The sequence below is a fragment of the Mesoplodon densirostris genome, chromosome 3 (assembly GCF_025265405.1).
Source record: "Mesoplodon densirostris isolate mMesDen1 chromosome 3, mMesDen1 primary haplotype, whole genome shotgun sequence".
In the NCBI taxonomy this organism is placed as follows: Eukaryota; Metazoa; Chordata; class Mammalia; order Artiodactyla; family Ziphiidae; genus Mesoplodon; species Mesoplodon densirostris.
Window position 1 is genome coordinate 172,364,490 of NC_082663.1, and position 26,949 is coordinate 172,391,438.

The following is a 26,949-nucleotide window of genomic DNA, read 5'->3' on the forward strand; positions in this document are numbered from 1 at the left end:
ATATATATGGAATTTAAGAAAAAAAAATGTCATGAAGAACATAGGGGTAAGACAGGAATAAAGACACAGACCTACTAGAGAATGGACTTGAGGATATGGGGAGGGGGAAGGGTAAGCTGTGACAAAGTGAAAGAGCGGCATGGACATATATACACTACCAAACGTAAGGTAGATAGCTAGTGGGAAGCAGCCGCATAGCACAGGGAGATCAGCTCGGTGCTTTGTGACTGCCTGGAGGGGTGGGATAGGGAGGGTGGGAGGGAGACGCAAAAGGGAGGGGATATGGGAACATATGTATATGTATAACTGATTAAATTTGTTATAAAGCAAAAAAAAAAAGAATAGTTAAAATGGAAAAAAAAATTTGTGTTTTATTATGAAAGAAAAAACCCTCTGATTTAACAGTTCCATCAAATTTTATTTTTTCATTGAATTTATACTCACTCTTCCATTTATGGAGGGAATTTATTATAGTGACTGGTTTTATACTGAATGAGGCAAAATCTCCAAGATTTATTTTAATGAAACTTTGAATTCCTTGTCATTGGCAGCAAACTGTATAGATTTTCCTTAGTGATGCCACACTTTATTGCTTAAATCCTCAGTCATCCCTCCTTCCTCACCCCCCAAGTATTGTTACTTTAGTTTCTGAAATAAAACCAATGAATCCGAAAACATAGGCTGTGGGTAATGTTTATACAATATGCAAATAATAAAATAAAATCTCAAATCCGCTTCTGAGCTCCTCTAGTAACTTAATCACTTAAATTATTCTTATTTCCAAGTCCAGATTCTCCCTTTAGATTTACTTTTTTAATGATTTCTTCTCTTTATTGAGATTCTGTATTTAATGTATCATTGCTATAATACTTTTCTTTATTATTTGAACATAACTTTTTTCATCCTTTGAACATGTATATTATACTGATTTGAAATCAGCCCACTACAGATGACTTTTTTTCCTTATCTTCCTGTTAAATTTCCATTTCTGCCTCTTTTGCCAGTCTTTTGTTTGTTTTAATAAGGATTGTAACTTCTGGTTACCTTAAGTATTGGCCTTCCTATTCATTTGCCTACAAGATTACTACTATTTCCATGGGTATAGAATTTTTGCATACTTTGCTCCAATTTAAGTAAGAGCCCCCATCCCCCCAGTGGTGAAGATGCATATTTACACAGCTTGTGCTTCACTGGTAGCATTATTGCAAAAATGGAGATGAAGAGGCCATGTGTGCAATTGCAAATTAAAATGTTACATATGAACATTCTTACAAAAGTTTCAGTAGTGCTTTTTTTTTTTTTAAAAAAATAAATACCCCTTACATTGTTGTTGATTTCTAGAATCTGGAAATTATTGCTTTTAGAAAACCTGTCAAGTTTTATTATTGCTCTTGGGGAGAGGAATTGTTCAGGTCCTCACTGCGCCACTCTAGAAATGTCTATATTAACTACTATTATTCCTGTTTTCTGCATAAATGAGGCTCAGAAGGAACTGTGCAATGGGTCAAGTCAATATTTAAAGTGGGATCTCTGACTCCAGTGGCCATGCTCTTTCTGCTTCAGTGGATACCAGAGTGTTTGTGCTGGCCATCCTCATCATCTCTAGTTTGTTTAAGATGACTTTTCCTTTTGACCTGAAATGTCAATTTTTTTCATGTTGTTTCTCATACTTTATATGATGATTAAGTTTTCAAATAAAACATAGACCAAGGAGATCCAGTGTAAGATTTTTAAAGATGAGTTTTGAAAGTATCTTTATAATTAAGTACAAATTATTTTTTTAATCTGGCAAAATCACTTACACAGTGTTTTAAATGAATCAATAGACCTATATGAATTTCTTCTTTTATAACTACTCTATGGTAAGATCAGAGAAGGTAATATGCATAAATTATACTTTGATGGACTATTAACTAGGACATCATCTTTTCTATAATAACGTGCTACATGTTACAGAGAAAGATAGGTAAATTATCAACCAAAACCAAAAAGAATCTTAATATTTTACAATCCTATGGAAACTTTGATCTCTTTTTAGACTATAAATGTTTTCTTGAAAAACAACGTAGCTTTTGAAAATGTAGTAAATCAGCATTCTTTCAAATAGAATTTTGATGTTTGCTAACTAATACAGAGGACAACCTTCCCTTTCTCTGTGAAATGATCTTAACACCAAACATAGTATAGCTGTTCAATTAATGATTACCAAATGAATGTGTGGATTTGTATAGATATTCTGAAAAACAGAGATCACTAATCAGCTGAATTAGCCAAATTCAACTGGCTGATACATTACATGTGACAAACAATAGTTTCAAAATTGGAGTTAAAAAGAAATTGAGAATCAAGTGTTTGTTTTTTTTATTGTAACACTGTAATACATAGCAATATGAGGCCCCTTTCCCCACATGGCACCAAATAGCTGGAGCTAAGGCTAAAGAGACTGGGGGCATGTACTGTTTTTCACAGTCCCCAAAGCTTCCCTTGGTGTGATATATTGTCTGCTTTACATATACATGTTAGTTCCCTGGCTGTAGACTTTGTGACTGAGTTAAGTTTTAACGTGTTATTATCTTTGAATAAAAAATATGTCCCTTATCATCAGCAGCCTCCCCAACACTAAAGTGCCTGATAAATGTTGAATCATCTTTCAAAACGTAGCTCAGCTAACACTTTCATCTGAAGACCTCCCTCATACCACTTCCCAAGTATAAATGCCCTGTACTTTGTCCCTTTACATCTTTTTTACTGTTATAGCTTTAGGTTCACTTGGATTGTCTATGAAATTATGAGCTTTCCAAGAGCTTACTGTTATCTTTATCTCTGTAATCTCAGTAACTACTATAATACCGGAAGGGTTCTAAGATGTCCCAACTGTTTAGTCAGTGGTTAAATAGCTAACACCTCATAGGTTGGCCTTAAATCCCAAGGCCACTGTCCCGTGGTGCAGGAATACTTCATTTCCTCTTATATTTCAAGTTTCATCTTAGACATTATTAGTTCCTACAGATTCAATAACCTAACCTTATGAAGAGTGGCAAGGAACCCCTGTTATGTGTTTCATAGCATCCTCTACTTTTCTTACAATATTTTTATCATTATTTTTGCCTAATTCCTTGTTTTCCTACCCAATGATAGCATTGATTTCCAAATGGAAAAAGGCCATGAAATATTTATCTCTACATCCCTATTGACTAGCACAGTACTTAACACAGGGTAGAGACTCGGCAAATGTTAGTAGAACTTAGTTTAATTAAATTAACATTTGGAGTTTATTTGACTAAATCATGGCTATAACATCATCAAGTCAGATGACTGCTCTTGTTGGTCACAAGAGCTGGATGGATGTTAGAAAACTCCAACAGAAGAGATCAACAAACAGGTATAATTAAATTCAAACAGATGGTCGGTCATAATGCCAAGTCCATTCTTATTCTGATTCTTTTGATAATTGTTATGGTTAGCCTTGACATGGATATAGTTTGATAGCCAAAATAATCATCATTCACTACGTTCATTTTTATGAAAGCCAAGAAATCAATGAATGTTATGGTTCACCTAGTTTACATGGGTAGTTTTATTTGGCTTGAATAAGTCATTTCACTGGAGGATTTTAAAAGTATTAATTTTCCTAAGTCCTGAGTGATTTTTTTAAGAAGATGCATGTTTTATTGTAGAAATATAATTTACTTTGTTTTCACCTGGCAACCATCTGACATAGAAAGATTTGGCCTCACATGCTCTTGTCTGTAGGAAGCAGGTACAGTTTTGTGCCTATTGTTGAAATTTCTCTGTTGTCTTTCAAGCAATTACAAGTATTCTGTACTTTCATTTTTTATAAAGGTAATTTTTATTTTTTTAACATCTTTATTGGAGTATAATTGCTTTACAGTGGTGTGTTAGTTTCTGCTGTATAACAAAGTGAATCAGCTATACAGATACATATATCCCCATATTTCCTCCCTCTTGATCTCCCTCCCACCCTCACTATCCCACCTCTCTAGGTGAACACAAAGCGCCAAGCTGATCTCCATGTGCTATGTGGCTGCTTCCCACTAGCTATCTATTTTACATTTGGTAGTGTATATATGTCCATGCCACTCTCTCACTTCATCTCAGCTTCCCCTTCCCCTTCCCTGTGTGCTGAAGACCATTAGAGAATGTGTCTGTGTCTTTATTCCTTTCCTGCCCCTAGGTTCTTCAGAATCATTCTTTTTTTGTTTTTTACATTCCATATATATGTGTTAGCATACGGTATTTGTTTTTCTCTTTCTGACTTACTTCACTCTGTATGACAGTGCCTAGGTCCATCCACCTCACTACAAATAACTCAAACTCGTTTCTTTTTATGACTGAGTAATATTCCATTGTATATATGTGCCACATCTTCTTTATCCATTCATCCGTCAATGGACACTTAGGTTGCTTCCATGTCCTGGCTGTTATAAATAGAGCTGCAATGAACATTGTGGTACATGAATCTTTTTGAGTTATGGTTTTCTCAGGGTATATATCCAGTAGTGGGATGGATGGGTTGTATGATAGTACTATTTTTAGTTTTTTAAGGAACCTCCATATTGTTATCCATGTGGCTATATCAATTTACCTTCCCACCAACAGTGCAAGAGGGTTCCCATTTCTCCACACCCTCTCCAGCATTTATTGTTTGTAGATTTTTTGATGATGACCATTGTGACTTGTGTGACGTGATACCTCATTGTAGTTTTGATTTTCATTTCTCTAATGATTAGTGATGTTAAGCATCCTTTCATGTGCTTGTTGGCAATCTGTATGTCTTCTTTGGAGAAATGTTTATTTAGGTCTTCTGCCCGTTTATGGATTGGGATGTTTGTTTCTTTGATATTGAGCTGCATGAGCTACTTGTATATTTTGGAGATTAATCCTTTGTCTGTTGCTTCATTAGCAAATATGTTCTCCCATTCTGAGGGTTTTCTTTTCATCTTGTGTATGGTTTCCTTTGCTGTGCAAACGCTTTTAAGTCTCATTAGGTCCCATTTGTTTATTTTTGTTTTTATTTCCATTTCTCTAGGAGGTGGGTCAAAAAAGATCTTGCGGTGATTTATGTCATAGAGTGTTCTGCCTATATTTTCCTGTAAGTATTATAATGTCTGGCCTTACATTTAGGTTTATAATCCATTTTGAGTGTATTTTTGTGTATGGTGTTAGAAAGTGTTCTAATTTCATTATTTTACATGTAGCTGTCCAGTTTTCCCAGCACCGCATATTGAAGTGCCTCTCTTCTCTCCATTGTATATCCTTGCATCCTTTATCAAAGATAAGGTGACCATATGTGTGTGGGTTTATCTCTGGGCTTTCTATCCTGTTCCACTGATCTATATTTCTGTTTTTGTGCCAGTACCATACTGTCTTGATTGCTGTAGCGTTGTAGTATAGTCTGAAGCCAGGCCTGATACCTCCAGCTTCTTTCTCAAGATTGCTTTGGCTATTCGGAGTCTTTTTTGTTTCCATACAAATTGTGAAATTTTTGGTTCTAGTTCTGTGAAAAATGCCTTTGGTAGTTTGATAGGGATTGCATTGAATCTGTAGATTGCCTTGGGTAGTAGAGTCATTTTCACAATGTTGATTCTTCCAATCCAGGAACATGGTTTATCTCTCCATCTGTTTGTATCATTTTTAATTTTTTTCATCAGTGTCTTTTAGTTTTCTGCATACAGGTCTTTTGTCTCCTTAGGTAGGTCTATTCCTAGGTATTTTATTCTTTTGTTGCAATGGTAAATGGGAGTGTTTCCTTAATTTCTCTTTCAGATTTTTCATCATTAATGTTTAGGAATGCAAGAGACTTCTGTGCAATAATTTTGTATCCTGTTACTTTACCAAATTCATTGATTTGCTCTAGTAGTTTTCTGGTAGCATCTTTAGGATTCTCTATGTATAGTATCATGTCATCTGCAAACAGTGACAATTTTACTTTTTCTTTTCCGATTTGGATTCCTTTTATTTCTTTTTCTTCTCTGATTGTTGTGGCTAAAACTCCCATAACTATATTGAATAATAGTGGTGGGAATGGGCAACATTGTCTTGTTACTGATCTTAGTGGAAATGGTTTCAGTTTTTCACCATTGAGAATGATGCTGGCTGTGGGTTTGTCATATATGGCCTTTATTATGTTGAGGTGAGTTCCCTCTATGCCTACATTCTGGAGAGTTTTTATCATAAATGGGAGTTGAATTTTGTTGAAAGATTTTTCTGCATCTATTGAGATGATTTTTCTCCTTCAAATTTTAATATGGTTTTTCACACTGATTGATTTGGGTACACTGAAGAATCCTTGCATTCCTGGGATAAACCCAACTTGATCATGGTGTACAATCTTTTCAATGTGCTATTGTATTCTGATTGCTAGTATTTTGTTGAAGATTTTACATATATGTTCATCAGTGATATTGGTCTGTAGTTTTCTTTTTTTGTGACATCTTTGTCTGATTTTGGTATCAGTGTGATGGTGGCTGTGTAGAATGAGTTTGGGAGTGTTCCTCCTTCTGCTATGTTTTGGAAGAGTTTGAGAAGGATAGGTGTTAGCTCTTCTCTAAATGTGTGATTGAATTCGCCTGTGAAGTCATCTGGTCCTGGGCTTTTGTTTGATGGAAGATTTTTAATCACAGTCTCAATTTCAGTGCTTGTGATCGGTCTGTTTATAGTTTTTATTTCTTCCTGGTTCAGTGTTGGAAGTTTGTGCTTTTCTAAGAATTTGTCCATTTCTTCCAGGTTGTCCATTTTATTGGCATAGAGTTGCTTGTAGTAATCTCTCATGATCCTTTGTATTTCTGCAGTGTCAGTTGTTACTTCTCCTTTTTCATTTCTAATTCTATTGAATTGAGTCTTCCCTCTTTTTTTCTTCATGAGTCAGGTTAATTGTTTATCATTTTTGTTTATCTTCTCAAAGAACCAGCTTTTAGTTTTATTGATCTTTGCTCTTTATATCTTTGTTTTTATTTCTGATCTGATCTTTATGATTTCTTTCCTTCTGCTAACTTTTGGGTTTTTTTGTTCTTCTTTCTCTAATTGCTTTAGGTGTAAGGTTAGGTTGTTTATTTGAGATATTTCTTGTTTCATGAGGTAGGATTGTATTGCTATAAACTTCCCTTTTAGAACTGCTTTTGCTGCATCCCATAGGTTTTGGGTCATCGTGTTTTCATTGTCATTTGTTTCTAGGTATTTTTGATTTTCTCTTTGATTTCTTCAGTGATCTCTTGGTTTTTTAGTAGTGTATTGTTTAGCCTCCATGTGTTTGTATTTCTTACAGATTTTTTCCTGTAATTGATATCTAGCCTGATATCGTTGTGGTCGTAAAAGATACTTGATACGACTTCAATTTTCTTAAATTTACCAAGGCTTGATTTGAGACCCAAGATGTGATCTATCCTGGACAGTGTTCCATGAGCATTTGAGAAAAAGTGTATTCTGTTGTTTTTTGATGGCATGTCCTAGAAAAATCATTAAGTCCATCTTGTTTAATGTATCATTTAATGCTTGTGTTTCCTTATTTATTTTCATTTTGTATGATATGTCCATTGGTGAAAGTGGGGTGTTCAAGTCCCCTACAATGATTGTGTTACTGTTGATTTCCTCTTTTATAGCTGTTAGCAGTTGCCTTATGTATTGAGGTGCTCCTATGTTGCGAACATAAATGTTTACAATTGCTTTATCTTCTTCTTGGCTTGATCCCTTGATCATTATGTGGTGTCCTTCTTTGTCTCTTGTAATAGTCTTTATTTTAAAGTCTGTTTTATCTTATATGAGATTTGCTGCTCCAGCTTTCTTTTGATTTCCATTTGCATGGAATATCTTTCTCCGTCCCCTCACTTTCAGTGTGCATGTGTCCCTAGATCTGAAGTGGGTCTCTTGCAGACAGCAAATACATGGGTCTTGTTTTTGTATGCATTCAGCCAGTCTATGTCTTTTGGTTGGAGCATTTAATCCATTTACATTTAAGGTAATTATCAATATGTATGTTCCTATTACCATTTTCTTAATTGTTTTGGGTTTGTTATTGTATGTGTTTTCCTTCTCTTGTATTTCTTGTCTAGAGAAGTTCCTTTAGCATTTGTTGTAAAGCTGGTTTGGTGATGCTGAATTCTCTTAGCTTTTGCTTATCTGTAAATATTTTAACTTCTCTGTCAAATGTGAATGAGATCCTTGCTGGTAGAGTATTCTTGGTTATAAGGTTTTTCTGCTTCTGCACTTTAAGTATGTCCTGCCACACCCTTCTGGCTTGCTGTTTCTGCTGAAAGATCAGATGTTAACCTTAATGGGTTTTCCGTTGTATGTTATTTGTTGTTTTTCCCTTCCTGCTTTTAATATTTTTTCTTTGTTTTTAATTTTTGATAGTTTGATTAATATGTGTCTTGGTGTGTTTCTCCTTGGATTTATTCTGTATTGGACTCTCTGTGCTTCCTGGACTTGATTATTTCCTTTCCCATATTAGGGAAGTTTTCAACTATAATCTCTTCGAATATTTTCTCAGTCCCTTTCTTTTTCTCTTCTTCTTCTAGGACCCCTATAATTCGAATGTTGGTGTGTTTAATGTTGTCCTAGAGGTCCCTGAGGCTGTCCTCAATTCTTTTCATCCTTTTTTCTTTATTCTGCTTGCAGTAGTTATTTCCACTATTTTATCTTCCAGGTCACTTATCCGTTTTTTGCCTCAGTTTTCTGCTATGGATTCCTTCTAGAGGATTTTTAATTTTATTTATTGTGTTGCTCATCTCTGTTTGTTTGCTCTTTAATTCTTCTAGGTCCTTGTTAAACTTTTCTTGTATTTTCTCCATTGTATTTCCAAGATTTTGTATCACCTTTACTATCATTACTCTGAATTCTTTTTCAGGTAGACTGCCTATTTCCTCTTCATTTGTTTGGCCTTGTGAGTTTTCCCTTGCTCCTTCATCTGCTGTGTATTTCTCTGTCTTCTCATTTTCCTTAACTTACTGTGTTTAGGGTCTCATTTTCACAGGATCAAGGTTCATAATTCCTGTTGTTTTTGCTGTCTGCCCCCAGTGGCTAAGTTTGGTTTAGTGAGTTGTGTAGGCTTCATGGTGGAGGGGACTGGGGCCTGTGTTCTGGTGAATAAGGCTGAATCTTGTCTTTTTATTGGCAGGATCATGTCTGGTAGTGTGTTTTGGGGTGGCTGCAAACTTATATTGATTTTAGGCAGCCTCTCTGCTAGTGGATGAGGTTGTATTCTTGCCTTGCTAGTTTTTTTGGCATAGGGTGTCCAGCACTGTAGCTTGCTGGTTGTTGAGTGGAGCTGGGTTTTAGTGTTGATATGGAGACCTCTGGGAGAGCTTTCACCATTTGTTATTACATGTTGCTGGGAGTTCTCTGGTGGACCAATGTCCTGAACTTGGCTCTCCCATCTCAGAGGCTCAGGCCTGACACCTGGCCAGAGCACCAAGATCCTGTCAGCCTCATGGCTCAGAACAAAAAGGAGAAAAAAAAGAAAGAAAATAAATTAAAAAATAAAATAAAGTTATTAAAATAAAAAAATTGTTAAAAATATAAAAGTAATAAAAAGAAAAGAAGCAAAAATGAAGGAAGAGAGCAGCCAAACCCAAAACCAAATCCACTAATGATAGCAAGTGCTAAAAACTATTTTAAAAAAAATGAAAAACAAAAATGGACAGGCATAACCCTAGGACAAATGGTAAAAACAAAGCTATACAGACAAAATCAAACAAGGAAGCCTACATGTGCATACTCACAGAAAGAGAAAAAGGAAAAAAAAAATATATATATATATAATAATTTTAAAAAGGAAGAGAGCAACCAAATCAATAAACAAATCTACCAATGATAATAAGCTCTAAATTCTAAACTCAGATAAACATAAAACCAGAAACAAATTAGATGCAGAAAGCAAACCCCAACTCTACAGTTGCTCCCAAAGTCCACCGCCTCAGATTTGGAATGATTTGTAGTCTATTCAGGTATTCCACAGATGCAGGGTACATCACGTCGATTGTGGAGATTTAATCCACTGCTCCTGACTGCTGGTAGAGATTTCCCTTCTTTCTCTTCTTTGTTCGCACAGCTCCTGGGGTTCCGCTTTGGATTTGGCCCCGCCTCCACATTTAGGTTGCCTGAGGGCGTCTGTTCTTCACTTAGACACGATGGGGTTAAATGAGCAGCTGATTAGGGGTCTCTGGCTCACTCAAGCCTGGGGGAGGGAGGGGTACGGAATGTGGGGCGAGCCTGCGGTGGCAGAGCTCAGCGTGATGTTGCACCAGCCTGAGGCTTGCCGTGTGTTCTCCCAGGGAAGTTGTCCCTGGATCTCGGGACCCTGGCAGTGGCGGGCTGCATAGGCTCCTGGGAGGGGAGGTGTGGAGAGTGACCTGTGCTTGCACAGAGGCTTCTTGGTGGCTGCAGCTGCAGCCTTAGTGTTTCATGCCCGTCTCTGGCATCCACGCTGATAGCCGCAGCTCGTGCCTGTCTCTGGAGCTCGTTTAGGTGGTGCTCTGAATCCCCTCTCCTGTACACCCGAAAACAATGTTCTCTTGCCTCTTATGTAGTTCCAGACTTTTTCCCGGACTCCCTTCCAGCTAGCTGTTGTGTTGTGTTCACACAGCCAACCCCAGTCCTCTCCCTGGGATCTGACCTCCCGATCCTGATCCTGAGCCTCAGCTCCCAGCCCCCACCCGCCCCGGCGGGTGAGCAGAGAAGCCTCTTGGGCTGGTGAGTGCTGGTCGGCACCGATCTTTTGTGCGGGAATCTCTCCGCTTTGCCCTCTGTACCCCTGTTGCTGCGCTCTCCTCCGTGGCTCTGAAGCTTACCCCCTCCGCCACACACTGTCTCCACCAGTGAAGGGGCTTCCTAGTGTGTGGAAACTTTTCCTTTCACAGCTCCCTCCCAGAGATGCAGGTTCCATCCCTATTCTTTTTTCTCTGTTTTTCCTTCTTTCTTTTGCCCTATCCAGGTATGTGGGAGTTTCTTGCCTTTTAGGAAGGCTGAGGTCTTCTGCCAGCATTCAGTAGGAGTTCTGTAGGAGTTGTTCCACATGTAGATGTATTTTTGATGTATTTGTGGGGAGGAAGGTGATCTCCATGTCTTACTCCTCCACCATCTTGAAGGTCCCTCTCAGTGTTTTGTACTTTAACTTTGTGCTTATAGAAACATTAAGGAACGTAATAGCTCTGTGGGAGCTTTAAAAACTATAATGCTCAGACTCTTCCTCTAAAACAATTAAACCAGTCTCCCGGGAGTAGATCAGAAAACAAAGCTACTGTATTAACAATAGATATGAACAAACTACTATTGTTTCAGTATGTTGACTCTTTTCTATTTATGCTTTTTAAATTGTGAGTTGAGGTGCTACTGGCAGCACCAGATACCAGGTGTTTAACAATTCCTCTTTTTGAAAGTGATTCATTTAAAATCATAGTTTAGGATCACACTATTGATACGTCTTCAAAAATCTTCTGAGTAGCCTAGATTCTTATTAGCACTTGGCACTTTTAGGTGCTCCTCCTTGAAAATATTTTAAAACAAGGCAATGGTAGGTCATATTGATAACAAGAAAAGAAAGTCAAACATTCCATTTTTTACTGAATAATGTTAGCTTTATTATTATAATAGAATACAGTATGACATAAAGTTAAGAGCTTTTGCTAAACTCTGTAAAGCAATACATGCATCTGCCATAAACAACCTCGATTCATGTTAGGTTTTATTGCCACTTCACTGCACTAAGGTGCAATAAACATTCAGTGTCATCTTTAAAAAATTTTTCCTGGGAGTTTACAGGAACTGTCCTCTATAAGAGTGTATCTTTATTTTCAAGGAAGACTTAACTACTATTACATGGTTTAGCAAAGCACTGTAGAAAAGCTACATAGAATCATTTGTCTTTGATAAGTTGTGCAATCAATTTATACAGTAGAATACTGTCCACATATACTAACAAACTAAGAAATGATAGAAATGCAGTCATTGCATAGCAGAAAGCAGACTAATAAGAAATATTCACATCTAATGAGCAAAATACAGACCAAATGTTAGCTATGAGGAGTCTGGAAGATAAAATGCTCTTAATAAACACATTAGATTAACGCCCCAAAATAACAAGATTAACAGCAACACAGAAGTTAGAGCCATATTTTACTTTATTTCTATACATGATATCTACACACGATACTGAAGGATGAAATATCCCGGTTCAGCCTTTATTGGGCTAGCTCATTGAATTTAGGCAGGACCATATCAAACAATAAAGCACATTTAAAAACAAAACCAGAGTTTGTTTAGGAAAACACAAACTGTATTTTCCTGCATCATTGGATAGCAGCTTTTTGAGACAAACATTGCTCAAAACTTGGGTTTGGATCCCAACTGTCTTATTTGGTAATTATGATGACAGGTTTATGTCATAGTATTCTAAATGTGGTTAGACCATAACCTGTGGATTCTGGACACTAATTTTAAATATCTCTGAAATTCTGTCAGACAAAAGGAGGCTTCAAAAATACCTTCTGCATAAATATTTATTTCTAAAACATCTGGGAAGTAATGAAACAGACTAAAATTTTCATAGGGAGTATTAATGGACCTCTTGTCATTAAAGCCCTTACGTAGTATGCCTACAAATATATTGCTACAGTATAAATGAAATGTAATATTACTCAATAAAAGCTATTTCCTGTACATTCTTTCATGTATTTTTATATTTAATGCTACATATGGTACAACACTTATTGAAATAGTTGGTATCAGCAAAGATAGCAATAATATACAGTTGATTTTTCTAGCTCCCACTAATACTTTTCCATCTTCTTTCTATATTACAAGAGCCTAAAATAGGGAAATGTGGGATGACTTGAGCAGATAGCAACTGATTTCCTGCTGTACACTGGACAACAGTTTGAATTACAAGCTTTCTCTCCATAAGTAGATTTTATACCCATATATTGGAACTTCCATCTGATTCCTTCAGGCTGTTCTGATCTTAAATGCAGGCTCTAATAGTATTTCCATAGCATTTAACAACATTCTAACAGCTAAGAGCGGTGAGTCCTACACAGTATTTTAAGAACACAACCTTTAAAAAAGTAAAAAAATGTACAATCTCATGCCGTATATTTACATATATAATTTATATAGTCTATATTTGTTTACTAGTCATAAATTTCAATCTAAAGCTTTTAATGTACTGTTATATAAAATAATACATTCAACAATTCTAGAGCTTGCAAAATATTTTTTGCCCCTCTAAAAACATCTTCAGAATGAAAATCCAGTGATTATTGGATGCATGTGCTATCTGGATATAGACAGGATGGAAAATAAATCTTTTAAAATTGTTCTATTTAAATTTATTATTTCTTTTTTTAGTTTTATTGAGTGTGTATCTGTTAAAATGACTCCTCATTGAGTCTAGTGGTAAAAGCTCAGATGATAGTAAAGCAGCCTATTTAAAGCATTTGTCTCCATTGGATTAAATGTGCTCTACAATGAGGAACTGCACATTTGCCAATGCAATTTCCATAAATTTTAAAATAGCATTTAACAACAAAATAATGCATTAGGCATTTCTTAAAAGGAGAAAGAGTGGGGATCTTTAGCTTTGGGAACAGAATGTTAAAGCTATACATCGGTTTAAAAAACAAAACTGAAATGTAAGAAGCACATTGTAGTTTGTGCAATAAAGACATAGATTTTTTAAAATGCTTCTTCATTAAACATTTATAATTTATTCTTTTAAACACCTTCACATAAAAATATTTTTGACATATACAGTATCTTTTTTTCTATAATATTTGGAAATATATATCTACAAATGACCCAGAGTTATAGGGTTAAGTTTGATTTTTCTTCTACTTTTCCTCATGTCTTTGGACCTACTTCCCCCACCTTTCCTCTCTTTTCCCTTCTGTCTCCTTCTGTCGTGATTTTTCTCCCTTGCTCCCTCTTTCAGAATCCTGTCTCTCAGCTGTATGCTCTGCTCTGGACTGCCAGACAGGGGACTGTTGTTCTTATATGAATTATGGAAATAAGGAAATCTTCAAATTCTTTAAGATAGAGGCAATAAAGCAGATGGGAATTACGGCATTGAGAACAGAAAGCAATTCCCAGTGCACAGGACTGAACAACAGAATGTGAATGACAGGACCTATTGATGTGGGGTAGGGGCTTTTAGCTGAGGCTCTCTGTTTAAATATGTAGCCCAATAGACCAAGTTAAAGATTCCGAATAACAGCGGGAAGGCTATTCTTGACAGTCGGTCAATTTTGCTGACACTGTTAAAGGTTTTCTTCGGTTCTGGTGGTTTTGTTTCCGTCTTGACTTCTTTTGGTTCTATGGTTGCACTTTTAGCAATGGTGGCTAAACCAGGGTCACCCCTGGCCAAATTAGGTGTGTAGCTGGTTGCTGTTGGAGCATAAGTGTTGTTTTTCTTAATGAGAGGATCCTTCATTTTCTTTGGCTGTAGAAGGAAAGAGTAAAAGTATTTTGTTTAGTAAACTGTGGGAAGCACGTGTATAAGTCGCTGAGCAAAGTGACCTTTACTTTAGAACTCAAACATGTGCTTTATTTAAAATCTGAGGAATGTAATTTCCAACTGCACTTTGGGGAAAAATGAAAAACGCAGATACAAACGTCTAGTTATAAGATTGACAAGTGACCTTGCAGGACATTTGTTCCTGTCCAAAATGTCCATAAGACAGTTGGTCCGTAAGACGTTTGGCTTATGCCAAGTCCTTGAAATGTGGTCCTATCCAAAATGTCCATGAGCATATCGGGGCCATGCCAAATGGTTTTGGACAGGATCAAATAACAAAGTCCTTTGGTGTGGACCAAACGTCTTATGGATGTTTTGGGCAGGACCAAGTATGACCACGTATCAAGGACTTTTTGGCATGAGCCCAGGTCAGACTAATAGAAATACCATCAGGTTTTTCCCAGCCCAAAATGCTTGGTGGTTGTTTTAGGTCACTAAGTTTTGGGGTAGTTTGTTTTGCAGTGAAAAATTGCTGAGCTAATTATTATTTGTTCCTTCTCCCCATGTTTCCAATGGGCAAATGACAAAGCAGGAGTAGTCAGGATATCCTGAATTCAATTCTTGCTCAGTGTTAGCTGCTTATCAATGTTATCTGTGCAGTAATTGACAAGTGCAGTATTTCTTAGAGTTTCTGTCATACAGACATTTCTCAAAAATAAAGTGTATCATTGTTTAGAGCTATGTGCTCTGATACAGTTGCCATTAGTAACTTGTTGACTATTGAGCACTTGTAATGTGGCTAGTCTAATTTGAGATGTTCTGGAAGTATAAAGTACACATAGGAGTCTGAAGGCTTAGTATGAAAAATTTAAAAATGTACAATATTTCTCCTAAATAATGTTTAGAATTATTTACATGTAAAGAGGATATTTTTGACATATTGGCTAAAGTATATTATTAAACTTAATTTCACTGGTTTGTACTTTTTAAATAAGGCTACCAGAAATATGTTAATTATATCTATGGCTCACATTTGTGGCTCACTTATATTCCTGCTGGATAGCACTAGTCTAGAAGAGTGAGCCTTGTTTTCTTGTGCACAGTAAATCACCAGTTAAAAATTTTTTAAGTGTAAATGTCTTGGGCACAATCTTGCATTTTGAATCAGAACTCCTAGGGAGTGAAGCCTGATTATTGACATTGTGAATAAACTACACAGAGAATGTTCATGAGCAGCTAAACTTGACCAACCAGACTCGATATACTCTGGACAATCTGTATTTTTAATATCAAATCAGGATAAAATATTACTTCTAGAAGAGCTGATATTTCTCACTCACAAGGTGCAATTTTAACAGGTTAATTTCTTTATTATCCAACTCCATGACCTATCTGCTACCTTTTCTCCTCTCCAAATCCTTAAGCATACATTCACTGGGACTTAAAACCAAAAAAAAAAAAGCCCAGATTCTTTTTTCTCCTAGTATTACACCATTAAAAGTTAGGCCACTTAGGGCTTCCCTGGTGGCGCAGTGGTTGAGAGTCCGCCTGCCGATGCAGGGGACACGGGTTCGTGCCCCGATCCCGGAAGATCCCACATGCCGCGGAGCGGCTGGGCCCGCGAGCCATGGCCGCGGAGCCTGTGTGTCCGGAGCCTGTGCTCCGCAACGGGAGAGGCCACAGCAGTGAGAGGCCCGCGTACAGCAAAAAAAAAAAAAAAAAAAAAAAAAGTTAGGCCACTTAGTCCAAGTATACACCCATTTCATAGTGAAGGCAGATTTGCTTAAGTTTTAAGGAGGAGTGACAGAAATTTCTATAATTATTTGTACAAAAATAAAATGAGTAAAATGGATTCTTTCTGAATGTGGTCCAAATGACTACAAGTCAAAAATTGATATGAATTATTTCAACACAAACAGCCAGACTGAACTTGTATTGAGTCTACTGCTTAGAAAATAGCAGATCTAATATTAAAGGATACGTTGAAAAGCATGTATGTCCTTTAGATAAAATGTATATGCACTCTGATGTTGAAGAGAGGCAATGGGTTCTAATCTAAACAAAATTTGTTGAGTGACAGACACCTTATTAGATAAACTGAAATGAATAATCTGCCACAGGAAAAATTCTTGGAGAAAAGTTTGTATTGTTGGTAGATTTCGTCTCTCCCACTGCCAATTTATCATAATACCCTAATACTAAATTTTCTCAACTTAAGTGTTTTATTTCTTTCTTTCTTTTTGCAGCATCATGTTGAAAAGGATATTTAGAAATATCTGGTTGGTTTCTCAGGAAATAATACCGTTTTTTTCATTTCTGAAAATATTGAGCTCCCCCATATTCATTAAGAAGTTGGGGGCTTCCCTGCTGGCACAGTGGTTAAGAGTCCGCCTGCTGATGCAGGGGACACGGGTTCATGCCCAGGTCCGGGAGGATCCCACATGCCGTGGAGCGGCTGGGCCCGTGGGCCATGGCCACTGAGCCTGCGTGTCCGGAGCCTGTGCTCCACAACGGGAGAGGCCACAACAGTGAGAGGCCCACGTACCGCAAAAAAAAAGAAAAAAAAAAGTTGGTATTTCTTTCAGCAATTAAACATATGAGGATGGATCTTAAGAAGGCTACTATATGCTTGCTTGAGAACATGATGCCCTATGTGGATTTTCTTATTTTTTGAAGTTATACCATGTCAGAGATCGAAAGTTTACCTCTCCTGAAAACACTCACCTGGTCACAGGAAAAATATGTTATTTATTCTCTCTGAATGTCAAAATGAGACCTGGATCACACTGTGATCATGCTCCTTATTATAAGCTAATCAAACTGGCAAAGCCCTGGGGAAGATTTTTACAGAGTCATAGGTAAATTATAAAAAATATTCTCTTTCTCATTAGGATGACAGATATAGGCATTATGTATATGTATCTATATATATATATATATACATTAAAAAGCTATATATAGAGAGAGATATATAGATATGACCATACCTATATCTATGTGTACACTGAATAACACGGACTGTAGATTGATAGAGATTGAAATATTTTATTTGAGACACAGCACTTGAAAGACTAACACACGGTCAGAAAGAGAGAAATATAAACTCAACTATGAGCTCACCAATGCCTCAACCCAAATTCTGTGCTTTCCAGATCAAGTTCAATTCATCTAACAAGTCATTAACAACTGATACTGGTGGGCCACAATCAGAAAGACATTGGCCTCTTGCAGCATGCAAAGAAAGGATTAAGACAGAAAAGCAACTTTTCACAGTGCTTGCATTTCATTTTTCAGTTGCATGTCATCGATGTTTGCTTATAATTAATTTTGAAGAACTTTAATAGAATATGCCAGTGATTCTAAGATGTGCATTTTTAAAATGTCCACGTCTATGACTTCGGGCTATGTCTTACAATTGGTCGTGTCTTATGATCACTCATCTTCAGTTTAGGTGCTCTGTCCTTGGGGACTGCCCTTCTGTTCTAGGACAAATGGAGGCCATCAATAGCTAAGGTAAGTATTGGACAATAACTCTGTCTCCACTCTCTCACCCCTTTCTCAAACTGGTAAATGCAGTCCCTTTTGTCTTGTCTCCTCTTTACTGAACCTGAGCCAAGGTTCTTGATTTGAAAATTCAGAGATTCTTTTATACTGGGCAAGGATGTTTCAAGGCAAGGTGAATTTTGAGGACGGGTTCTGGCCCATTTGGGTTGTGATAGTGCATCTGATGCAGAACCTTCTATGCTGTTGCTTGTGTACAGGATCATTGAGGTGTGCAACGGATTCACCTGTGGCTGAAAGGTAAAGCTCAAAGAGCTTTTGCTTGACAGCATATTTTCTTTCTTATATATACATATAGTAGGGGTACACCGTATAATCAGTAACACTTTAGATTCTATTAAATGTGGTAGATGTTTCCAACACAAAGGATCCTCTTTTCTAGTATATTTGTGGAGCTATGGGAAAAACATCATTAAATGGATTTCTTTACTATACACCCTCTCAGACTGTTTACTATACTGTGACTCGGTGACAGTAGGCAGGATTATTCAAGTGTATTTGACCACAGAACTGTATTTTTAGGGACTGACTCAAGACACTAGAATTCTATATTTGCTGTAGAGTGATGCCTCCTAGATGACTTCTAGGTGTCTTAGAATCTCTGTGTCTCTGACTTTGCCCTTTTTTCCACCCTCCCAAGGCTCCCTTGCATTTTGACATATTTTTCCTTCAAACCCCAGAAGTAGAAATATCCTCCCCAATGGTGCTTTATTTATTTACTTATTTATTTTGGCTGCACCCTGCAGCATGCAGGACCTTAGTTCCCTGACCAGGGATGGGACCCTCACCACCTGAATTGGAAGGAAGAGTCTTAACCACCGGACCATGGGGGAAGTCCCTCCCAACTATGCTTTAAAATCCACTCTAAAGTAGGTTCTAATTGAGAAGGACAGTGATATTCTTGACTTGATAATTTTCTACAGTGAAGAATTTTTCTGTGGATTCTGTGTGTTATGATTCTTAAAGCAAACCTCTATTTTGGAAAAAGAAAATGTGTTTCCTACCCTTTAGTGAAAATTAGAGATAATGCATTTTGTAAGCTCAATTCAATTGAGCCATTAAAGTAATAACATTTATGACCAAAGTTATTAGGCTTGGAAAACAACCAGAAGACTATAATTTTCAAGTTACAAAAATTATAATGGCGTAATTGCTCCTTATGTCAGGTTTGTTAAAACTGTTCTCACATCAATGGGGACCATAGGAAAGCATATTTGAGGAAAGATGTTTACCTTTGTGTTTCTCCTTTATCTCATTCCTTCTACTCTGAACATCTATCCACTGAAACAACCTTTGCTTAGCAATAACAAAATTCTCATAGCACTTAATCATTTGTGACATAAGAAACAAAGAATCCTCTTTACCCTCTCTCTGCGTTCTTCATCCATTCCCCCAAGTCCAGACATCCCATCCTATATGTTTAAAAAGACATAATAGTGCTATATCACAGGAAATATTAAAGCATTTACCTTTTCTGGAACCACACTTTTGCCATCCCATGCATAACCTCTTTTGGTGAAATAGTTTACTGTGGCAAACTCAATTAGAGCTGAGAATACAAAGGCATAGCACACTGCAATAAACCAATCCATAGCAGTTGCATAAGCCACCTTAGGGAGGGAATTTCTGGCACTGATACTCAAAGTTGTCATGGTGAGCACAGTTGTTACTCCTGTAAAGAAAGAAAGTGAATTTGTAGGTTCATACTACAAACTTTCATCACTGAGGTCAGCTACTTATGTAAAGGGAAACACAGACAGAGTGTGTTTTCAAGTTCATCCCATTTCGGTTTGGGATGGATGAGTTTTAATTTAACCCCAGTGTAGTTTGCAGTTCATGGTATGGCAGTATTGATGGAGAGCTCTTGGAGGGATAAACTCCTCTTCTATTGAGAAGTTGTTAATAAGACAGTGAACTCCCGTAAATAGGTGTCTTGAACATGGTGTCCTGGGTAGGAAAGGAAATAATATTCCTTCACTGTCCCCAACTCTAGGAAAAAGAAAGCAGGTATCTTCACTGTCCTTGATCCATAAGTAGTCTCTGGATCCTCAGCTCTGTTTAATATTCTACCTGTGTACTTTGAATATACAATCCAAGAAACCAATAACTTTTTGATAATTCATCATAGATAGATAATTAAATTATTTTAGGATAATATCTTGTTACATTATTAACTCTTTGGCCTTTATACTATATTTTCCTGATTCTTCAAATAACTGCTCTTTTGAAGATGTTCCTGAAATAAGTTGCATGTAACTTGCTTGAGGTCACATAGCTCAGAAGTAGCAAAACCAAATTTGAACACATTCATCAGATTCAAATGTCCACAGTCTTACTCTCTCTGCTAATGCTGCCCTATCTTCCCTATTCTGTGAATCTATCCCTACTGATTAAAATCACCTATATTCAAAACAATTTTCAAGTCAGTTGCTTTTAGTTTACTTAGATTATTATAAGGGTTGGTATGTGAATGATGACATCCATTAATGTTCATTTAACAAATTAATATTATCAACCTACTATATGTAATGCACTAAACTAGTTACAATACTGTAAGTTCCCTTTTAAGCCATTTGAAAATGTATGAAAAAAAATCACAGGAACCCAGTGCGGGTGGCTTAGGTTGCATGGTGTTGAAAAAATCTTAACCTCTTCCAGTAACTAGTTCCTCACTACTTCTTTGCTCTATAGCCTTGAGTAAGTGAGTTAACTTCTAGGGCCCTCAGTCTCCATAACTCTAAAAGTGATGATTTAAACTTCATTCTCTTGATTGTCTACATCATTGTTGAAATTCTAAGAGAGGAAAAGTTCTGCACATTTACAAGGTTATTTGAGGATTAAATATAATAATATGTGAAAGCATTTTAAAGATAAGTAAATTATTGCCACAGAAGATATTGTCATCCCATGTGTCTAAAACTCATACCTATGATTCCCCCTCTTGATTAATTTTAGAGAATCAGCAAGTTACACAGCTGGTAGGTGGCTAATTTTTCTAAGCTGCTTTAAACCATCCAATATTCCCTAGTTTCCATGATTTTCAAGACAGATGATCTTTAATTATTAGAAAGTGATAGGATTAAGAAGAAACACTGAGATTTTTATTAACTCATATTTTTGATACATGGTCACAGTTGTAGGAAATAGACTTACTATGAACATTGGAGGTGTTGCAGAAAGTTCTGGGGCATTAACCATATTATGTAACCAACAAATGGTTTAAGGAATATTGGTGGGAAAATAGCCCCCAAATTTACATATCAATATTAACTTGAGCAAAGAGCAAGGTAATTAAATGTCAGTATTTGGAAAACAGAGCAACCCAGTTTCAAATCCCAGCTCTGTAACTGCTGAGTGACGTTGGGAAAATTGCCTCACAGTTCTGAGCTTCTGGATTTTTTGTAATTATTTCCTTATAACTTAATTTTAATAAGTCTAACTCAGAGGGCTATTGTGAGTATTAAATAAAATAATGTAATAAAGTGTTTAGCACTTAGCCTGATACTTACTACGGACAAAGTTAATAACATTTTTTAATTTTTTGGCTGTGTTGGGTCTTCATTGCTGCATGCAGGCTTTCTCTAGTTGCAGTGAGCAGGGGCTACTCTTCATTACGGTGCATGGGCTTCTCATTGTGGTGGCTTCTCTTGTTGCAGATTATGGGCTCTAGAGCGTGGGATCAGTAGCTGTGGCTCGCGGGCTCTAGAGTACAGGCTCAGTAGTTGTGGCGCACGGGCTTAGTTGCTCCGTGGCATGTGGGATCTTCCCGGACCAGGGCTCGAACACATGTCCCCTGCATTGGCAGGCGGATTCTTAACCACTATGCCACCAGGGAAGCCCCAAAGTTAATAACTTATTATTAACAACTTCAGTTCTTTTGGATAAATCCCCACTAAAGTGAATTCCATTTTTTATTTGAATTTTGGCTTATGTGGGCAACCAACTGTTAAAAGTAATTGGGGAATGGGTGTTCTTAAAAAAAAAAGTATCCATAAATTAAAAACAATTAAGAATAACATAAAGAGAGGGCCTCCCTGGTGGCGCAAGTGGTTGAGAGTCCGCCTGCCGATGCAGGGGATACGGGTTCGTGCCCCGGTCTGGGAGGATCCCATATGCCGCGGAGCGGCTGGGCCCGTGAGCCATGGCCGCTGAGCCTGCGCGTCCGGAGCCTGCGCGTCCGGAGCCTGTGCTCCGCAACGGGGGAGGCCACAACAGTGGGAGGCCCGCATACCGCAAAAAAAAAAAAAAAAAAAAAAAAAAAAAAAAAAAAAAGAATAACATAAAGAGAGGAGTGTGTGTGTGTGTGTGTGTGTGTGTGTGTTGTCTTACAATTCCTGCTATAGGGAAAGGGAAAAAACCAAAAATATGTTGAGTATCTATTAAGTTTCAAGTATTGAGCCCAACAATTTACAAATTTTATTTTATTTTTCTCACTTAATCTTTTAAATGGCACTATTTTATTTTAATTGTACTCTCATTTTATAGGCAACTGACACTTAGAAGACTGAAGATTGAACCTAAAACTTGGGTCTATCTGGCAGCAAATTTACATGACCACAGCCTCCAAATGAGAAAGAGCATGGAAGGTTAAGAAGATGATGTTTTAAGACATGAAATGGCTCCAGCTTTGTTGCATTTTGGATGCCATTTAATAAACTGTTATAAGGTACAACTTTTGCTTTATTTTTTCCCTTTGGTATTTTTTCTTTAAATACCCATGACCCTCTCAGGCATTCCCCACAGCTCAGAGGAATGTGCTGAGCGCAGACTAGAAAGAATAGAGATGTGTACTAAATAAATGTTAGAAGGCTGAAGGTCTCAGAAAATTGTATTTGTGATTTTATTGAACTTAAAACGTTAGAAATATATAACTTGATACACAGAAACGCTTGCCATGGTTGAGTTTACAGATATGCAGTTATGTTTACCAAAAGGGCATGAGTCGGCTGAGATAGCAGACTGTTGAAAATGTTAAGAACAAGGTTTTTGACTTATAAAACATTCCAAAGTGCTTTAGAGGATTTCCAAAAAGGAAGGGTAGGATTTGTTGGGGACCAAGGCGGGGGAAGGGAGCATTTAAAAAAATCATTTTCACTATAGTGCTGGGCTCATTCTACAAAAATAAACATAAAACATAAAGTACATGTCTTTTGTTCTCATTTTAAAAAAATTCAAGTGAATAAAGGGCTCAAACTACATACACATATAGAAGTGAGCATCTGACAAGAGTTCAATCTTCAGTTCTAATAAGTGGTGTAAACACTAGTTAATATTTACAAATTGTGTTAAGGAAAAAAAGAGTTGTAAATGAACTACTCTTTTGCTCTGTAGGTGGAATCATTCTGGGTCTTGATTTAGCTGTGTTCTTAGGCTAATGTCATAGTAAAGATTTCATGGTTTCCAGCCCAGAAGCACCTTGCTAAGTTCAGAAGAAAAGATGTTTTTCTGGGCCCTTGTAACAGAGTCTTGCTTTTTTTCCTGAGAAGACTGATGCCACAGGGGTCTCTGCACAAGAATAATCCTCAGTTTAGAATGTAAGCACCTGAAGGCTTCTGTTTTGTAGTAAAGGGTTTTAAACATAGCATGTGCCTAGTTGATATTTTTGGAATGAACCTTGATAATTGTACCTTTCACCAATTGAATATGTGGTTATAATTTCCAGATAAATTATGTTGCCCACGACAACCCCGTTCCATGCCTTGTCATTGCAGCAGGAAGTACATGGGTACCTCATCATCATTAATCGCACAGACTCTAGAGCAAAGAGGCTGTGTCTTACTCCAGTCTTCTTCACCTCATAGCTTCTCAACTTGGGCATGTTACTTAATATCTTGCTCCTTAGCTTTATTGTCTATACCACAGGGATAATATTATAGAGGATTCTTTTAGTGTTAAATAAGATAATATAGGGTTGTTTCATAGAACAAAGCCTGATATAAAAGCATTCAATAAGTATTCTGCATGATTTTATTGTTATTCAAATTTTAAGCTCCAGAATTTAACATTCATGAAAAAAATGGTTTGTTAGGTTAACAGCTACATTCCATGCATAGAACATAGTAGGACCTCGTAGTAGATTTCAAAGAAAAAGTCAGTGATTGAATGAGTGAATGAATGAATGAATCAGTAAGTTTTTGGTGATGAAATCTCGTTTTCATCAGTCTGAAAAGTACACTTAAGACAGTGTACTATGATACAGGCAGGAAATACCTCTTTATATGAAATACAAACTTCTAAAATTATAAATTAGGGAGTGAGTTTTCCTATTAGTAAAAAGTTATTACCCTTTAAACATTGTTCCCTTAGACTGACTTAAAGCATCTAAGGCATTTAAAATATTTTCATAGAAAAAAATATTTGTAACTCTTCAGAAGTGCACAATTTGGGTAAAATGAGATATTCCTGTACTGGTGTCATGGTCATCAATGAGTTCTTTCTACATAAGGACCCCTTGCTTTCATATATGTAAGGAAGTAGTTCTGCTGATACTACATTTTCTCAGATTCTCAAAAAATACACTGACACGATTCTAAATGTATGATTTAAGTATTAATGTTTTAGAATCATTAGATTCTAAATGATTCTAAATGTATGATTTAAGTATTAATGTTTCTATGTGTGTATTTTAACCTATCACATGCATTTCATACCTGCTTCATTCCATTTTTCTCCTAAAATAGCAAATCAAGTGTTCATTAATCCCATCGATTAACATGCACTAAAACAGCTTGCTATTTTAAAAAAAGAATTTTTTTACAATCATGTCATAATGAGAATGGTAATTCCTTGAACATTCCTATTGTACTAACTTCAGATTTTAATGTATTATTCTTTTTTTCATTCTATCTGCAATGTCATAGATATGATACAACTTGCCCTCCAGACCCTTGCATATGTGTCTTGATTGGCACTTACCAAAGACAGTCCTTGCTGGTACAGACTCTCTGTTGAGCCAGAACGAGACTTGGGAGAGAATAACCGTCATTATGCACGGCAGGTATGTTTGAATAACAAAATAGCCAATCTTTCTCTTCAGGTGGAAATGAGTGGTCATAACAACATATTCTCCTGGAGGGTAAAACAGACAGTAAGGTGAGCAATTTGACCTTGAAAATAAATTATCTCTGAGTTTTTCCATCAGCAGCAAGAACCTGGAGGTTAGACATAGCCTTTATCCACGTGACATCTGGTTCCTGGAGAAAAAAGCTTTTATCCAGGAAAGAAAAGAGACATTTAAAAAACACACCATAACACATTACTGTATATAAAATAGATAACTAATAAGAACCTGCTGTACAGCACAGGGAACTCTACTCAATACACTGTAATGGCCTGTATGGGAAAAGAATCTAAAAATATATATATATGTATAACTGATTCACTTTGCTGTACACCTGAAACTAACACAACATTTTAAATCAACTATACTCCAATAAAAATAAAAAACAAACAAACAAACACCAAAATGGCACTGAGGTTGAGATTGATGTGCCAGAGATCTCATCGATTTTCTTATGTCCTAATCCCGGTACCTGATACATTTAAGAGACAAATCTGAGCATATATTTACAGATTGGCTTTAATAACCCTGAAGGCAATGTGCTAGATCCTGATGATGTACACCGGTGGATTAGAAGACACCAGATCCCCAGTTTGTCCTCTGCAGAAAAGAGTCAGGCTGTCTAATGGAGGAGCTTTGGTGCCCAAGTCAGGGGAGCTGAATTCCAGCTCTTGCACTTTCTTTCAGTAGCTCTCTGACCTTGGATTTCGCTTACCCTGATTATCAAAATGAGAAGAGTATGATAGAACTCTCAAAATTTGTTTTGAGGAACACCTTCATCACAGTCACCTGGGAAGGTTTCGAAACATGCAACTCTTCAGGTCCCATCTATTCACACAAACCATTCTTTAAGGTGAGGGCAGAAAAATCCTATTTGTCACTAGCTTTTGAACTTGTCTCAATTCCTAGACCAGTCTGGGAAATAATGGAGTAGCTAGGCACTCTCCATGGTCTTTATATATGTCAAAGTCTGATTTGATTAGAGGCCCAAAGAAATAAACACACAACCCAAATTGTAGGAGGTGTTTTCTGTTTTTAGTTGATGTTATTTCTTAATTGCAAGTCTTAGAAGTTTTTAGCTTTACTCACTCTGAATATATACTTAGTTATCTGTGTGTGGGTAGGAGAAAAATAGGCGTATTCTTACTAAGAAAATATTGCTTTCTTCGGTATTCACATTTCTCTATCTTCCTCCTTCCCTTCAACTCCAAACTTTTCCCTCTTCAGCCTGTGATTTATGTCTCAGGTCATGGCCATCCAGCTTCAGCCCCTATAATGTGGTTAAAACTGCTCATGATCTCTTAATATCCATAACTGAACATCTCAGTCTTAAAGGAGATCTCAGTCTTCAAGCCCACTGACCATCTTCTTTGTAGCACTAAAAATTAAGCAATGCTGACTGCCCCTACCATCTTGATAGCACTCTCTAGACTCACATTCTCCTTTTAGCTCTCATTTTCAGTTTCTTTTGCTAACTCACTGGATATTTCAGTCAGAGAGTTATGAGTTCTTCCTGTCTCTCGGGCACTAATCTTCATCTTTCTGCAAAGCAAATTTAGACGTTCCTGGTATAGTTCTGTCTTTAGCTGTCATCTCTATTTTTTTTTCTTGACTCTAATAAGGAATTTTCCTTCTCACCCCTGCTCTTAATGTCATTTTTATCCAGATCGCTGCGGGAATCTACATCTCTAAGTGACATTGCTCTCAAAAACCACTGTATTTCCAAATATCTACTAGACATCTCATAGATACTGATTTTTCATTGATATCACCAACTAAATATGTTCAAAAGTGATATTACTTAAACTTTTCCATAAAAAATAATGACTAGCATATAGCAGGGCTTCTTTTCCACTTAGCGTCC

General features: G+C 36.8%; 1 protein-coding gene across 1 annotated transcript in view; it reads right to left on the minus strand.

Annotated features, from left to right (window-relative positions):
- Positions 1-14,137: 14,137 nt before the first annotated feature.
- The window catches only part of GABRA1 (gamma-aminobutyric acid type A receptor subunit alpha1), a 57,025-nt gene continuing 44,213 nt past the window's right edge, over positions 14,138-26,949 (minus strand). The window contains exons 7-9 of the mRNA XM_060092600.1: positions 24,941-25,093; positions 19,495-19,697; positions 14,138-14,449 (exon numbers count right to left, since the gene is read on the minus strand). Of these exons, the coding sequence (XP_059948583.1) occupies positions 14,138-14,449; positions 19,495-19,697; positions 24,941-25,093 (668 nt within the window). The remainder of the gene's footprint in view (positions 14,450-19,494; positions 19,698-24,940; positions 25,094-26,949) is intronic.